The sequence below is a fragment of the Littorina saxatilis genome, linkage group LG6 (genome assembly GCF_037325665.1).
Source record: "Littorina saxatilis isolate snail1 linkage group LG6, US_GU_Lsax_2.0, whole genome shotgun sequence".
Lineage (NCBI taxonomy): Eukaryota > Metazoa > Mollusca > Gastropoda > Littorinimorpha > Littorinidae > Littorina > Littorina saxatilis.
Window position 1 is genome coordinate 2012630 of NC_090250.1, and position 17540 is coordinate 2030169.

Below are 17540 nucleotides of genomic sequence, written 5' to 3' on the forward strand. Positions count from 1 at the left end.
CCCTCCAATCCACCCCTGCTCACACGCACACACCCAGAAAAAAACCAGAACAAACAAAGACAACAGCCCCCAGTATGTACAAGCAAGCGGTGACAGAGCACTAGGACTAGCACTATGAGTGTGTGTGAGAGATGATGAGCCAGCTGATGACGAAGTAGAAGAGGAAGAGAGGGTACATGGCCAGGATCTTACGTCCTCTGGGCTGACTGTCGCCCAAGAACGCTGTGGAAGCTGCACAAACAAAACAATCTTAATCAAATAAGGCAGAGTGCTATTATAAGACCAGCAAAGCAAAGGGAAGTTAGCCCTGTAAATGTATAAGACCAGCGAAGCAAAGGGAAGTTAGCTCTGTAAATGTATAAGACCAGCCAAGCAAAGGGAAGTTAGCCCTGTAAATGTATAAGACCAGCGAAGCAAAGGGAAGTTAGCCCTGTAAATGTATAAGACCAGCCAAGCAAAGGGAAGTTAGCCCTGTAAATGTATAAGACCAGCCAAGCAAAGGGAAGTTAGCCCTGTAAATGTATAAGACCAGCCAAGCAAAGGGAAGTTAGCCCTGTAAATGTATAAGACCAGCCAAGCAAAGGGAAGTTAGCCCTGTAAATGTATAAGACCAGCGAAGCAAAGGGAAGTTAGCCCTGTAAATGTATAAGACCAGCCAAGCAAAGGGAAGTAAGCCCTGTAAATGTATCAGACCAGCGAAGCAAAGGGAAGTAAGCCCTGTAAATGTATCAGACCAGTGAAGCAAAGGGAAGTTAGCCCTGTAAATGTACAAGACATGTGCATCAAGAGTAAGTGAAATTAATGCAGAAACATTCCCCTAAAAAAACGTAGAAGTGTGCACACTTCAAAGCACTAGCTTCAAAAACAATGTTACGCTTTATTGTCTACGGCTGGCCTGGCGGCTGGTCGGACTGACACTGCTCATTCCTAAGACTCTCCGGATTATTCAGGTGAATCAAGAAATGAAATGCAAATACATATAACTAAACATATACTGACTGAATCAAATTAACTATTCTGAATGAAATCACTAGACAGAAAAGGAAAATACCATCCCACATGAAGTAAACAAGCTCAAATAAGCAAGTCAAAACAGCATCATAACCTACCAAATGTGGACCATGCAAAACCAGCAGCGACAAAGAGGAACCTGATGACGAAGAGAGCGATGTTCTGCGTTGCCGCGGCGAGGATGATGCGACACACGATGAGCGAGATGGCCAGCGGACACACACAGTACCCCAGCACACACACACTCTGGAAGAACGAACTGAAACAAAAAAAACAACAAGAAGGGCAAAGCCCATACGACTCACATGCTTTACACATTTTTCCTACCAAAATACATGTGACCTTGATCCAAGGTCAAGGTCATCCAAGGTCATGCAATACAAAGCTGTTAATTCAAGACATAGGAAGTACAATGGTGCTTATTGGCTCTTTCTACCATGAGATATGGTCACTTTTAGTGGTTCACTACCTTATTTTGGTCACATTTCATAAGGGTCAAAGTGACCTTGACCTTGATCATATGTGACCAAATGTGTCTCATGATGAAAGCATAACATGTGCCCCACATAATTTTTAAGTTTGAAACAGTTATCTTCCATAGTTCAGGGTCAAGGTCACTTCAAAATATGTATACAATCCAACTTTGAAGAGCTCCTGTGACCTTGACCTTGAAGCAAGGTAAACCAAACTGGTATCAAAAGATGGGGCTTACTTTGCCCTATATATCACATATAGGTGAGGTATTGAATCTCAAAAACTTCAGAGAAAATGTGAAAAATAGCTGGTTTTTAGGCAACAATTATGGCCCCTGCGACCTTGACCTTGAAGCAAGGTCAAAATGCTATGTATGTTTTTTGGGGCCTTGTCATCATACACCATCTTGCCAAATTTGGTACTGATAGACTGAATAGTGTCCAAGAAATATCCAACGTTAAAGTTTTCCGGACGTCCGGACGGACGGACGGACGACTCGGGTGAGTACATAGACTCACTTTTGCTACGCATGTGAGTCAAAAATCAGAGTCTCAGACTAGATTATAACCTTGGCATATACAGTAAAACCTGAGTCTAGCGGACCCTTGTTGTAACGGCCACCTGCTACATACGGACAGTTTATCATGGAACGAACACGATTTCAACAATAACTAACCTTTAATGGACGGACACCTGCCACTTACGGACGCGGACACGATTTTTCGGACCGTAGGAAGTGTAAACACTGTCACAAACGGACACTACGTACATGAAAACGCAACTTCGAAAACTCGACTGTTATTCAGGTCAGTGCTCGGCAGCCGTAGCACAAATGGTTGTTGATTGGTTGTCCTGTCCCTTTTCTGACCAATCAGTGGCTTGTTTAGATGGAGACTCACTTTCGCTCACTCACTTTCGCTTCGCTCACTTTCGCTCACCTTTGCTTTTCCGTATTGTGGATACAGTCACAACCAAAAGCAACAGTACTGTGTTTGAAAATGGAATCTCCAGCAGGAAAAAGAAAAGCGTTGACTTTAGAGCAGCATGTCGCTGCCTTGAAAAAACTAGATAGCGGCCAATCATGCCGAGATGTGGTGAAGGAGATGGGATGTGGTAAAACACAGATGGTGAGGATCAAATCGGAAAAAGAAGACGTGATGAAGGAGTGGGAGTCAGGGGCACGAAGCGACCAAAAAACTGTGAAACGTCGGATCTGTACAATGATCTGGTCATTTTATTTAAGTTTTACCTTGTGTTTTGTGTTGAAAAATAAATACATACTCCAGGATTGACAAAAAGTGTCTTGTACATTTTACGTGCTCTTTGTAAAATATTGCCCCGGCCCCTCCACCTGTGAAGAAAGGACACCTGTCTAATAGGGACACAATTACCATACCCCAAGGGTGTCCTTTAGAGACAGGTTTCACTGTACTGTATGATCTACAGACATCGGCATTTACAATTCAAACCTTAAAGGAATGGCCAAATCTGAAATTTGTTACTCGCCAGCCGGACGAGTAAAGAGCAAGTCATTATCTGTGACAAATAGTGCTCGCCATGTACAAACCACTCAACAAATTATGAGTGTAAAATTTCTTTACACAATTAAAATAGCGGTGATATGACAGACAACCGGGCTGTGGTCAGCCATGGATAGGCTTTGAAACTCGAAAGTATAACCAAAAGTTTTGCATTTGACCAGAATTTTCAATTGCCAGTCGGGTGAGCTGCCAGATGGTTTGTATTAGCCCGGCGGATTTTTTACTCGCCCCTGGCGACCAAGGGGTGGATTTGACCTTCACTGAAAGTCAAAGCAAACTAATGCCTTGGGGATAGGAGAGGAGATTATCTTGTACCATAGTGTAGCGCAACACACACACACACACACACACACACACACACACACACACACACACACACACACACACACACACACACACACACAGTTGCCTTACATGCTTCCTCCCAGCAGTTTGCTGTTGAGCGTCACGACAGATGCTCCCACCCAGTAAATGACGAAGACCTCGGCAAACTGCGGGCCTCCGTCGTTCGTCTTCCCGTCGTTCGTCTTCCTGTCATTCCCCTCGTCTGTGGAGCCTTGCAGCATCCTACAACAAAAAGAGAACCATTAAAACATCTTCACACAAGTCTGTACTAAATACATGTAGAACCATTAAAACATCTTCACACAAGTCTGTACTAAATACATGTAGTACCATTAAAACATCTTCACACAAGTCTGTACTAAATACATGTAGTAAAGGGTACAAATAAATAACTAACCAGACACATGGATAAAAACATTCTAAAACACAAGAAAATTATTCCAAAAAAAATAAAACGATTTAATTAATCAATCAATCAGTTCATTAAACAGGGTTAGTAGTGCCTGAGAAGAAGTGCATAAGACTAAAGTAAGGCATACTACATTGCTTCTGTGATCAATGATCTTCTCCCATAACAGTCCTCCAGAACCTAAAGTTGTACCCACTGCTAACAGTGTTTAAAGCCATATGTACTCGATGACTATACACGCTAATTGCTTTACCAACAGCTGGAGACATGCTAAATTAAGTTCCCTGCAAAATATTGTGGTCTAGGAGCCCTTAAATGTTGAGATATTTGAATTTTTATTTTGATCTAGATGGTCCTATTTATAGATTTGGCAACACATGTAACGTTGATGCAAGGGAGCTAACAACGCGGCTTTGTTGACATCCTCACTTTTTCAGAGGCTAGAACAAGCTGTAATGCATGTATTATGGTCCGCGCATGGTGACATATCGTCATTATATGGTCTTATGGTGCGTTTGACATCGATTGTGGGCAAACTACACTTTGTAAACACGGGAGTGCGTTAGTATGCCTTTAACTTTCACAACTATCTGGATTGTTTTGAGGCCAAGAAAAAAAACCATCAATGTTTCCGATTCCCTGACCGACCCTATTTTTTTCCTCCCTTTTACATTATTGTGTTACAATCCGAGTACTAAGTTACGTTACTGCCTCAGCACTATGGTATGTATGTAAGGGAAGCAACTTGTCTCTAGCTTCCTCTTCCGTTTTGACATGGCAACAAAAATGACAACACTTGATTCTGCAGACTTTCCAAGGAAAGTAACTCTTCTCCGACATCAAGGGGACACAGGTTGCACGATTTCCAATAACAAGCCAGCGCCTGTGTAATTAAAGCCTGTATAAAAAGAAAGCCACCGATCTACCAACCCTAGTTTTGTTGGCCTTGTCATCAGAAACGGACATTTTATTTTTCTTGAACGTACTCACATTGCCATGAAGGTACAGAGAATCAATGGTCCCCATAGGTCCCCTGCAAACAAGCAAACCACAAATGACAATCTTAGCCTGTCGATCTTGTGATATTAATTGTTGAATAGCAACATAAGGGTATCCATTAGTAAGTTTTAACAAATCTCAGACTTATCTCACAAGTCAGTCATAGACTAGAGCTCACACAATCAAGCCTTCTTGTTTTAAGGTAAGGCACACAAAAAATAGTCTGTTTACGGTAACCCAACCGACCCTATTTTTTTCGCGCAACCCTAGACTTTTTTTTGGCATTTGGGAAAAAAACCCAAAAAAAAACCACGCAAAATAACGTAAAAATATGGTTTTTTGGGGAAAAAAAAAAAAATCCCGACCTACCGACCCTATTTTTTTGGCATGGCCTATGTTACCGTAAACAGACCTTTTTTTGTGTGTGCCTAAAGCAAGCAACAACTGTGTAAGACTTCTATTTTGCTCTGGTACAACTACAAGAAAACATTTTTTCAGACAGTAAGTAAAGACACGCTATATGATTTGTCTTACAATTTGTATTGCTGTAAATCTTGACTGACAAGTTACTATCTAATTAAGTTAGTGTACTGTAATTGAATTAAATAGCTGACCAAATTGAGTCCCAGACAGGAAGACAGAGTCAAAAACAGACAAAGACAAGCAAGCGCACACACACACACAACCTACATTGTTTCAGGAGCATCTGACTCTTCTTTGGATACAGAACATGGTAAAACTTGAATCCAACAGCTTTCACATCACGCATCTATAAAGGAAAACAATAAATAAATTATTATACCTGAGCAAGCTTTGAAAACCTAAGACTTACAACTCACCAGTAAAAGTAGCTTTGTAGTTTATCATAAAATGTGTTGTATTTAATGAAAACCTAAGACTTACAACTCACCAGTAAAAGTAGCTTTGTAGTTTATCATAAAATGTGTAGTATTCAATGAAAAGAATGAAAAGGAAAATGGACCACACACACCCAACCTCCCCACCCCCTAAATAAACAAGAAGGGCAAAGCCCATACGACTCACATGCTTGACCTTGACCTTTACAACTAAACCTAGCAATGACATCATACACTAAGAACTGCTTTACACATTTTTCCTACCAAAATACATGTGACCTTGACCCAAGGTCAAGGTCATCCAAGGTCATGCAACACAAAGCTGTTAATTCAAGACATTGGAAGTACAATGGTGCTTATTGGCTCTTTCTACCATGAGATATGGTCACTTTTAGTGGTTCACTACCTTATTTTGGTCACATTTCATAAGGGTCAAAGTGACCTTGACCTTGATCATATGTGACCAAATGTGTCTCATGATGAAAGCATAACATGTGCCCCACATAATTTTTAAGTTTGAAACAGTTATCTTCCATAGTTCAGGGTCAAGGTCACTTCAAAATATGTATACAATCCAACTTTGAAGAGCTCCTGTGACCTTGACCTTGAAGCAAGGTAAACCAAACTGGTATCAAAAGATGGGGCTTACTTTTCCCTATATATCATATATAGGTGAGGTATTCAATCTCAAAAACTTCAGAGAAAATGGGAAAAATGTGAAAAATAGCTGTTTTTTAGACAACATTTATGGCCCCTGCGACCTTGACCTTGAAGCAAGGTCAAGATGCTATGTATGTTTTTTGGGGCCTTGTCATCATACACCATCTTGCCAAATTTGGTACTGATAGACTGAATAGTGTCCAAGAAATATCCAACGTTAAAGTTTTCCGGATGGACGGACGGACGACTCGGGTGAGTACATACTACATAGACTCACTTTTGCTTCGCATGTGAGTCAAAAAACCCACAAAACACACACACAAAAACAACAGTAAACTTCTAAAGAAAAAATAAAGAAAAACATATATATTATATGTATATACTCTCAAGAAATTCAAGTTTACAATACTGATAATGTTATCAGTTCAATTAATGTTTCACAAAATAAAATTGTTTCAAGGTTAAAAACCCCAGAAGTATACCACAGTAGAAGCACTGCAGTTTTAATTCTATTATGTCAATAACACAAGGATTGAAGGAGCAACTCACAATGGTTTCTCTGACCGGTTCGTCCAGTGTAGACAGTTCATCATCAGTCCTGGCCGCTCCAGGCACACTTATGTCCCCTTCCAGGGATCCAGAACCCTAAACATGCAAAATATAAACTTTTGAGATCACATTAGTCATTATTATCTGTGCTTGATTTAATTTCAATCCAGCTCAGTTCAGTGTTGAAAAGCTGGCTGATCTGGGGAAACAAAACAAGATAATACGTAGGTTCTGTGTTGAATGTTCTATATGCAGTTGCAAGCTCAGAAAGTCCTGGCAGTGGCAGATAGATAAAGAAAACAATGACACCCACCATTGTTTTGTTTTTGGGTCAGTTCCTGAAACTTTATGCTATTGTAGGGTTTACTAAAATATGCAGCCACTAACTTCTAGAAGTTCTGTATCTCATTAAATTGATTCTGCACTAAATAAAGGTTATGATCTACAGCATAGCAACATATATATATATATATTATATATATAACTAAGTTAATTTATGTTACTGTTAGCTAATGTAATTCAATAGCAATGTAATCTCTTTCAGTTTCACTTTCAAATTCATGGGGACTGTTGTTTAAAAAGCTCCTATGTTATGTACACATATCGTTAGGGGCTCCCTCTCCTTAAAGCAAGAAGGAACCGAGAAAAGTGATAATCATAAAGTCCACTTCCCTTCATTTCTCTTTAAGAATTATAGGTAATCTTGAACTTTAGCGTGTTAAATTCATAACTCAGAATTCAGAGGCATTTAAGTCTCCAAATTTGTAGAACCTGCACTTGTAATCATAACAAGTCATTTTAGATCCTTTTGAAGTTACGGAATGAACTCCGATGAACTGTACGAATGCATTTCATTTACATGGGTCAAAGAAGGAATTATCCGTATGAACTCTTTCGTGTAAATGATGTCCCATGGTTGACAACGTACGCCATTTTCGGGGCATTTTCGTCGATTGAACAACCAAATTAATTAATTATGCTTAAGTTTGAAGCTCAATTCGTCAATTAATTTCACAACAAATGTTCTTTGGCTTGCTTACATGGACTTGTATCAAAAATAAGTAAAGAATGTCACTGGATTTTTGAGCTATGAATTTAACACGCTAAAGTTCAAGATTGTGGTCTGGGTGGCCGAGTGGTAAACGCACTTGCCTCGGAAGCGAGAGGTTGCGAGTTTGACCCTGGGTCAGGGCGTTAGCAATTTTCTCCCCCCTTTCCTAACCTAGGTGGTGGGTTCAAGTGCTAGTCTTTCGGATGAGACGAAAAACCGAGGTCCCTTCGTGTACACTACATTGGGGTGTGCACGTTAAAGATCCCACGATTGACAAAAGAGTCTTTTCTGGCAAAATTGTATAGGCATTGATAAAAATGTCCACCAAATACCCGTGTGACTTGGAATAAAGGCCGTGAAAGGTGAATGCTCGCCCTAATAGGCTTGAGGTTTGCTGGCCGATGTGAATGCGTGATATATTGTGTAAAAAATTCCATCTCACACGGCAGAAATTAATATGTAAAGCGCTTAGAGAACGTTAAGCGCTATGTAAATCTCCCCATACAATTACCGAATTACAACCTGCACCCACCTCCACACCCCTTCGTTGGTTCATTGTCGTTCACTGCACACTAGCTCACACGCTTTGTGGACACTAAAATCAATGGCACCGCTACCAGCACAATATTTTACGAGGGTGGCACTGGCAGAATAAAATAGAGAAAGAGAGAGAGAGAGAGAGAGAGAGAGAGAGAGAGAGAGAGAGAGAGAGAGAGAGAGAGAGAACTTTGGAAGAGAGAGAGAGAACTTTGGAAGAGAGAGAGAGAGATCAGGAGTCAGACATTTTGAGCCACAGCTATTACTTTTGCTGAAAAAAACGAATTAACATTTCTCTTCACAGCAAAGACACACAAATGTCCGAATTAACAGACAGCAGTGCCTTAAAAACTGTACCTCTTCCGAATGAAACTCCACGTCAGCCATGATTGATTCTTAACCGGAAGTGTAGATTTATTTTCATTGTGAAAGGGCTGTTTTACGTATAAACTATTTGAGGAAGAAAGGATTTTTCAGTTCTTTTCCTTTTTACTATTTTTTTTCACAGAGAGTCATTAGAATGAATAAATTTGAATTAATCAGTTAAAATATTGGACATTCTGTGTAAAAATCTCTCTTTTTAAAGAAAATATTTTATCTTTAAAGTGTACAATTCACAGCTTGCTTTAGCACACGTGTAACTAATCTGCAGAATGACAACAAGAGCTGGAGTCTTTCCAAAGTTTCACTAATCGTCCAAACCGTTGAAGTAGCTTTGCAGGCATCATGCAGGCTTTTGCATTTGAGTTCTATGTTTTATCTTTGCTTTTCATTTCCAAATTTCAAACGGTTGCAAACGATGTAGCGGCGGACAAAGCGTCAGATTCAGTGACCCCAGAGCAGACGACACAGCATGGAGAGAAACCGGACAAGCAGACGACAGAACGATTTAAATTTAAAGGAAAGTTTTCTCCAATGGAGCATTGTATCCTTTGTTCTATTAGCAGTATATTGTAAATTTGAACTTTAGCGTGTTAAATTCATAGCTCAGAATCCAGTGACATACTTTACTTACTTTTGATACAAGTCCATGTATAAGCAAGCCAAAGAACATTTGTCCTGAAATTAATTGACGGATTGAGCTCCAAATTTAAGCATAATTAATTAATTTGGTTGTTCAATCGACGAAAATGCACCGAAAGAGTTGTCTCCCTTGTCCGCTCACACGGATAATTCCTTCTTTGACCCATGTAAACGAAATGCATTCGTACAGTTCATCGGATTGCATTCCGTAACTTCAAAAGGATCTAAAATGACTTGTTATGATTACAAGTGCAGGTTCTACAAATTTGGAGACTTAAATGCCTCTGAATTCTGAGCTATGAATTTAACACGCTAAAGTTCAAGATTACCAGTATATTTTAGAAAAGGTGTTTGTAGTGTGTGTGTGTGTGTGTGTGTGTGTGTGTGTGAGTGCATACATGTGTGCGTGTACGCATAGTTATGCCCTGTTTTCAGAGGAAAAGAATAGTAACTTTTAGTTTTGGTATGTGCACAGCCTTTGTTTGTCAAGCTGCCATAGATTAGATTACTGCAAGTTTTAATAAAGGGTCATACACGTAAAAACCCACTCATGCAAAAACACAAGTGTACGTGGGAGTTCCAGCCCATGAACGCAGAAGAAGAAGATTTCCTTGACGTGTGCAAGACAAAAAGCTGTTTAGTGAGCAAAGGGCCATGCAGCTAAATGCCGTCAAGTCCATGCAGAAGTTTGGCAGTCAGGAGGCTAAGTTCAAGCTTGTCGGTGTCATGCTTCACCAGCTCTTCAAGGTTTGTTTTTTATTTCATTTTTTAATTTTTTTTTATCGAGGTCTGTCGTTTGACGTCACAATTCATGCAAACCCGCCCTTGGTGGGCAAATCAGTGGTGCAGGACTGTCATATCAAACCGAGCGTTGACTGGCGGCTAACAATTCTCAAGGAGGTGTAAAAAGATGGTGAAGGCAAAATGGGACTGGGAGCAGGTATAAGTCGGGCTGCTCGATTGCCCACATGTGGGTAGCTTGAAGCGGGCCAGCTTAGTGGCTTCAAAGTTTCTTTCAGGGTGGGAGCCTGCACAGGCACCCGAAGAAAAAAAACCCAGCGTTCTTTCTCCACGTAATTTTAATGGAATTTAAAGCACTTGCAAGACAACCAAACGAGTGTCAGCTTTCTTACGATTACTGAGGTTAGTATGTGTTTTGTTGCCAAACATACATGTGTTTTGTTGCCAAACATACATGTGTTTTGTTGCCAAACATACATGTGTTTTGTTGCCAAACATACATGTGTTTTGTTGCCAAACATACATGTGTTTTGTTGCCAAACATACATGTGTTTTGTTGCCAAACATACATGTGCACCAGGAAGATTAAAAAGTTCCTCTTCCAGCATGCATGTGCCGAGTTGAATACCGGGTGCCTTTGCCTCTCAATTGTGTGGGCAAGAAGTTGCTGGCCGCAACAGCGTTCCTCTCTTTATCTTGTGTTGTTCCGGGTCACTGACCACCAAGCCAGCGTTCCTCTCTCTATCTTGTGTTGTTCCGGGTCACTGACCACCAAGCCAGCGATCCTAGTACGTATTTTATGACCCTGTGTCCAAGTCGTTTCTGTCATACGCTTCTGAAGGAATCGGGTTGATATTTTGGATATATTATATATATATATATGCTTTCCCTACACATTTTCTTTTCAAGAAAAAAAAGCACGATTTTGCATCCTGTTTTGTTGTTGTTGTCATTGTTGAAAGCTGGCGATTAAACTATACATTTACTTTCTGATTTAATTGCAGAACTTGCAGGATTCCAGTCAGAACTTGACTGCCTGGGGATACACGCCTGGTGATGAGTTTCCTGAGAATAAAACTGTCAGAGAAAGTAAGTTCACAAGACGTGATGATCGTATACACACCGTTATCAATAGAAGGAAAGTATGTTTTGGAGGTTTCTTAGATGGCTTTTCGATCTTGACTTAAATTCCAACCTTGAACCACAGGAGCTTGTATCCAACCACCGGTCGATAACTATTTACTCCTGCATGCTTATTATTTACTGCTGCATGCTTACCCTTACTACTACTATTTAAATAGTAAATAGTAGTAGTAGAATGTATGGAATAATTAGGAGTAAATAATGATCGACCGGCGATTGGATACAAGCTCCTGTGCCTTGAACATGCAAAATGAAGACTCAAAGTAAACACAGGAATAAATTGAATGGTTGAACACTAAATAGTTTACATTAATCTCATGCAGTCATGTTTGTGTGTGTGTGTGCATGCATACGTGAGTGAGTGTGTGTGTTTGTGTGTGTGTGTGTGTGCACATGCATGTGTTTCATCTGAGTGTGTGTGTGTGTGTATGTGTTATGTCGTTTTTTCCCTTCTAAAATTTGTTTCCATTGTTGTGAATGGCAGTCAATGAAAATAAAGTAAAATATATCCAACAAGAAACAGTGTTGAAATAACGGCAGTGCTTTGATATATTGTGCAGCGGTTTCCAAAGTCCTGGAAAATACGGCCCTGTTTGGCGACATGCTCTTGCGGATGCCCCAGGCAGTCCATGAATTTTACGACAAGAATCGCGATTGGCATTTGCTGATGAGATGGGCTTTCACCTTTAGTAACGAGTCTGGGGTCTTTGAGGGTCCTCACGAAACAATGCTCAACTTGGTGAGTATACAAATATAGTGAAAGAGTGAAAACTATTGCTTTTATTCAGGCAAGTTACCCACACATGCTCCTTGTCCATGTTTCAGACACACCCCTTGCTACTGACTGGCCTATAATGTCACGTGGGAGAGTTTGAATCAATAAAAGCGCTGTATTTACTCTTTCACAGCCCATACACACACGATAGAGTTATTTCCAAACAGTGTCTTTGATTGAGGCTCTTCATATATCTCATGGGAGGGGCCGTAAGGTACCGTAAAGGTTCTACTATAAATGCCAGTATTTGTGTGTTCTGTATGGAGTGACAGACTCTTTGTGTAGATTTTGCAGACATATTTTACACAGTGATAGTGCTGTATGTACATGTATTTTGTAAACTAGTCCAGTGGAAAATGGAATTCCCTTTTTAACACTTTCTACCCCGCCTATGTTGACTAAGCTTTTTTAGCCGAGACCAGCTGTGCTGCAGCAGGTCAGGAAAAATAGGCTATTACTTTAAAACTGTTGTATCAACACGCTGGAATTCAGGCGTTAGATCGACGTTACAGGAAGCGACTGAAGGTAACAGTCTGAGCAGAATGCGGATATGTGCCGAAAGAGCAGATGCAATGTAGTGACTATATATATGTGAACCTGGTCAGATCGAGCCGTATGAGTGGGTACGGATCTATCCGTACCTGGGAGACAATGAGTTAAGACCCCTGGATTTCAGACCTCTTTCTTTGTAAGACCCTGGTTCTTTTTTAGATTCACTGTGCATAACCTCTGTATTTTCCAGCAATGAGATAATGAAGTAATTGAATTGTAATGTCTGCTTTGAGATGGGCCAGGAAGCTGGCTTGATTCCCAAATCTCCAAACTACGTCAACCCTTTTCTGGCCGCACAAGAGGAGGAGGGAAGGGTATGTATTCTTAGTAAATCTTAATGCACGTATACTCACGGAATAAAATAACTTAACATTGTTTAAAATTTAATATCTCAAAATAGGAAAAAGTTACAGGAGTGATTTTTGTACCAACGTAAAACTTGTTCAATTGCTCATTATGGGCAAAAAAACGGAATAGTCTGGCTTGTTTCGTTTTTTTGCAATTTGAGCTCAAAGACGCATGGTGTCATTTTGGAGTTTACAAACTTAGCACTGTGTGTTTGACAGCGCTGTGCGTGCACTGATTGCCTGGTCACTCCGAATCTCCTAGCAACATCAGTATAAGTCATCCCTCCTCTCAACATCCCTATTGCGACGAGTCTATCGTTCACACACATTCGTGGCATGGTGAAAGAGAAAGACAGAGTGGACAGTTTTGGGCAAAGAGAAAGAAACATTTTAGTGAGTTGTTCTCACTCACAAACAAACGGACAAACCAAAGGCAGTACTTTCATGCAATATTCGTGGATCAGCAGCAGACCTTTTGCAGGTTTCAAGTACGGGTAGACGTGCCCCGAGAGTCAAAGAGTGCAGGCCTACCTGTTTACAGCACACACAGCGTGCACTGGCTGTCGGCAGCGTCGGCAAGCTTAGGCTTCAGTCTAGTAAACTCCAAAATGACACCATGCGTCTTTGAGAACCAATTGTGAAAAAACTAAGCAACCGAGAACATTCCGGTTTTTTTCCTCTTCTCAGGAATTGATGGTTCTATGATCGTACCACCCCGCTCTCCTGCAACTTTTTTCCGATTTTGAGATATTAAATTTTAAAACATGTTAAGTTATTTTATTCCGTGAGTATAGTTTAAATTTATTGTTATGGTGACAGAAGGTGCTTTACAGTTTAAAACAATACATTTGGTTCTGTATCTTAATCAAGTTAATGGTCACCTTTCTTCTGCTTTAACAAATGTGTGTGTGTGTGTGTGCGTGTGTTTGTGTGTTTTGTTGTAGTACATCGCCATGAGCTCTTGCAGGAAAGGGCGACTAATAAGTCTTCATTATAATTATTATTGTAAGCAAGTACACCATAATACTGTACTTGTATATACACTTGATGAAATGACCCTTTGGAAGCAAAGCTAGTCAGACAGAAGGGAGGTAATTTGGACTGAAGGTTTGCAAGAGCATGCCAGGAGACAACAGTAGTCAGACCCTATCACAAACAACTCTCTACAACTGACTGGTGGCTGATGTCCTGCAGCTATTGACCTATAAATAGCTCAGGGCTTCATACAGACAACTTTGCAGAGCAGCTAAATTCTGTGCAAGGGGGACAACTGTGTCTACTGTGTCACCCTGTTACATTATTGACCCATTTAGTCAGCTGATTGCCACTGCACGGCTGCATGGATCCACAGTACAAGCATTAATAACACTGAGACTGCATATTTGAGTGACACATGCTTATCTTTATTATAATATATATATTCCCCTAAAAGCAGCGTATGGCTGCCTGAATGGCGGGGTTGAAACCATCATACACGTCAAAAACATGAGTGAACGTGGGAGTTTCAGCACATGAAGGAAGAAGAAGATAATTTTTTACTTTTTTTTGTTGTCCAGGAAAAAATCCCAGTGTCTGTGGTGTCCAAGAAAGCCAAGGAGAAGAAGCAGAAGAAGATTGCCAAAGGACCACGCATGAGTCGTACAGAGTTGTAACAGTAGACCAATTCCCTAAATAACTCTGTCTGGTTTGTAAGGGTTGTGAAACTGAAAGAGTGAATACCCTTAATTTTTAATCAGACAAACATTGGAGCGGCCAATCACTAGCGAGGTCCCGCAGTGGCCGGCACTGCGGTTATGAAATTAAAGGCCCCTCCTGTTTTTGGAACCGCAGGAGCTTTCTAGTTTGCTGTTAGGTAGATTTTTGGTTCCTCTTTGCTGTCATGCTCTCTTTTTCTTCATGAATTCTTTTCTTTTTTCTGCCTTCTTGCTCATTCACCTGTATTTTTTCCAAAAATCTCTTCTCTTGCCGCTTGTCTCGCGATTCATGTATAGTTTAATCTGTTAGTGTTCTGATGTAAGTCCAGCAGTAGATAGGTTAAGCCTATTTTAACATACTGGAAACTGGTAATCTTCCAGTAGGTATTAATTTAGTTTTACTAAAGCCTGCTGGGACACAAGTAATGGGTTAGTGCATTTGTAAACAGGAATCGCTTGACAAGTGGCCCCCTTCATCCCCCCCCCCCCCCCTTCCTCGTCCTGATATGGCTCTGCGTAGTCGGCTGGACGTTAAGCAACAAATAAACAAACAAACAAACACTAGCGAGGGGTATGTCGGAAACACGTGGACAGTAGCACATGTGAATTTATTTGTCAGAGGAAAAGCAAGGGTATTCACTCTTTGGCAACCCATACAAACCCGACAGAGTTATTTCCGAAAGTCGTCTATTATCACACACTCCTTGCAATCAAATGACTGACCATTTTTCGTGACATGAGTCTTAACTGCAAGTTGCAACATTTTTGGATACAGTAAAATCACTGTTAAAAGATCACAACAAAATTCGGAGAAAATTAGATCTTGAATGAGAGGGATTTTTCAAATAGATCTATAAAATTTACTGAAGTTATGATGAGAAAATTGGAGAAGGCAGAGGCGTTCCACTGTATATATCAAAATTGGATAATGCTTGATACTTGAGATTATCTTTACAGGATAGCAAAGTAAGTGGAACGGCAACCTTCTGTTAAAAAAAGAAAAGAAAAATTTCCTGTACGTGTACACGTTGTAATAGGCGACTTGCCCTATCGACCAACGCCGCGATGTCACGCGAAAAATCTGTGTTATCTTGCGTGGCCTTGCGAGATCTGCTGTAAAATGCGGGCATGTTTTGATAGCTCTGTGAGAGATTGCATGCGTTTCAGTGCAGACACTTTGCCTTGAAAATGGTGAATTTGCACTGCAGCAGTGGGCTGCGGTAATAATAGCCGCAAGAATAATCTTAAAGTTCGTTCAAAGTACCTAAGCACGGTTTGTACACATAGGAAAGGCGATCGATTTAAAAAAAAAAAAATTCTTTACACAAGCCAGAGAACACCAGCGCTTAATTGTGAAGCGATGGCTGTGGAATTCTCTTCCACGTCAAAATGACGTGCCGTCCCGGTACTCCGTTGTCTGCATGCTGTTCAATAACTTTATCAGCTTCGGTTTCTTGTATCCTGAATTTTGTATTTTTCTTTCTTTGGTGTAATATTGCAACTTTGGTACTTGCAATCGCACGAAAATTCTGCTGTTCGGTAGCCATTGTTTAGATCAGTGACAGTGTAGCGTATTGAAGGAACGATAACTCTGTAGAGCAAAAAATTAGGACCGCACGGAAGTTAACCATCCTTATCTTTCGCACAGAAGAGCTATTCAAGCGGGTTATTGTGCGAGTTGGCTATTGAAAGGAAGACTAGCACTTATAATATAATAATTTGCATCTTAGTTTGATTCCTTGCATGGGTAAGACTCATTTCATGAAAACAGTGTTGAACATGTGTGTTTGTGTTTTAGAGTTATTGGTTTTAAAGCCAAGAAGGTATGTGTGTGTGTTAGGGGGGGGGGGGGGTGTTAGGTAGGGGTGTGTGTGTGTGTGTGTGTGTGTGTGTGTGTGTGTGTGTGTGTGTGTGTGTGTTTGAAGACAGAAGCAGGGTGTTTGAGGGGGTGTTGCTGTTTGAAAATCAGAATTAATGTTGAGATAATACTGTTTGTTTAAAAAACAAAACAAAAAACAAAGCCACAAGAGTGCATGTGCATGAACATGTAATGTTAACACAGAGATGAACAGAAACATGCATGAGCTTGCATACACACACACACATGCACACTCTCACACAAAAATGAATGTCAGTCAGATGTATTATGTGATTGCGTGTTTATTTAATTGTTAATACTGTTGATTCATAGTAGTTCATTCAGGTAAAAGAAACTTAAGTGAAATCCAAATGTTATTGTGTTATCCCCTTACACCTGCCATCACCCCCCCCCCTCACCCCCCCTCACCCCAACCCCAGCTACCATTTCTGTATTTGGTGTGAAGTCTTTGGGACATTTGTCATGTATACGCATGCACCCATGTGTGTGTTAAGGCATGCACCCATGTGTGTGTTAAGGCATGCACCCATGTGTGTGTTAAGGCATGCACCCATGTGTGTGTTAAGGCATGCACCCATGTGTGTGTTAAGGCATGCACCCATGTGTGTGTTAAGGCATGCACCCATGTGTGTGTTAAGGCATGTGTACATGCATGTTGGGGTGAGTGTGTATGTGTGTCCGTGTTTGGGTGTATGTATATGGGTCAGTGTATGTTGAGCAGGAATTAAAGATCCCTGAGACAGCCAGTGAGGAAAACAAGTTACCTCGTATGTATGTGATGATGATTGCATTGATCTTGGAAGCTATAGGCTAGCTTAATTAAATTACATGTAACAAAAAAAAATAACCCACTGCATTTTGTCTACTGCTTGTGTCATGCGAATACTACTGCTAATTTCATGTGAATTCTTAGTCAGCAATTTGAATATACTTGTAATGTTATTTCATGTGTC

At 40.5% G+C, this 17540-nt stretch overlaps 2 protein-coding genes across 3 annotated transcripts; one reads left to right on the forward strand and one right to left on the reverse strand.

Annotated features, from left to right (window-relative positions):
* Positions 1-8845, reverse strand: LOC138968300 (protein YIPF6-like). The gene is made up of 7 exons (XM_070340862.1): positions 8791-8845; positions 6846-6941; positions 5470-5548; positions 4771-4813; positions 3441-3593; positions 1110-1270; positions 1-231 (listed from the first exon to the last, which is right to left on the reverse strand). The coding sequence occupies exons 1-7, from the start codon at positions 8818-8820 to the stop codon at positions 113-115; spliced, it is 681 nt and encodes a 226-aa protein (XP_070196963.1). The 5' UTR covers positions 8821-8845; the 3' UTR covers positions 1-112.
* A 235-nt stretch (positions 8846-9080) lies between these two features.
* On the forward strand, positions 9081-16551 carry LOC138968278 (coiled-coil domain-containing protein 134-like). Of its 2 annotated transcripts, XR_011456121.1 has the most exons (7): positions 9081-9358; positions 10082-10203; positions 11202-11286; positions 11901-12079; positions 12901-12981; positions 14571-14781; positions 15278-16551. XR_011456121.1 is itself a non-coding variant. In XM_070340836.1 (6 exons), the coding sequence occupies exons 1-6, from the start codon at positions 9160-9162 to the stop codon at positions 14664-14666; spliced, it is 762 nt and encodes a 253-aa protein (XP_070196937.1). In that variant the 5' UTR covers positions 9081-9159; the 3' UTR covers positions 14667-16551. The 2 variants fall into 2 exon arrangements, 1 of the variants encoding a protein (XP_070196937.1); XM_070340836.1 differs by having other exon boundaries at positions 14571-16551.
* Positions 16552-17540: the final 989 nt, after the last annotated feature.

Bases quoted from the DNA above. Each gene is read 5' to 3' on its own strand.
- LOC138968300 (XM_070340862.1), bottom strand. From the start codon at position 8,820: ATGGCTGACGTGGAGTTTCATTCGGAAGAG. The intron at 4,814-5,469 runs GTAGGTTGTGTG...GCTTGTTTGCAG, and splicing joins TCAGATGCTCCTGAAACAAT to GGGACCTATGGGGACCATTG. The intron at 1,271-3,440 runs GTAAGGCAACTG...TTTTTGTTTCAG, and splicing joins AAACTGCTGGGAGGAAGCAT to TTCGTTCTTCCAGAGTGTGT.
- LOC138968278 (XM_070340836.1), top strand. From the start codon at position 9,160: ATGCAGGCTTTTGCATTTGAGTTCTATGTTTTATCTTTGCTTTTCATT. The intron at 10,204-11,201 runs GTTTGTTTTTTA...ATTTAATTGCAG, and splicing joins TGCTTCACCAGCTCTTCAAG to AACTTGCAGGATTCCAGTCA. The intron at 12,080-12,900 runs GTGAGTATACAA...GTCTGCTTTGAG, and splicing joins ACGAAACAATGCTCAACTTG to ATGGGCCAGGAAGCTGGCTT.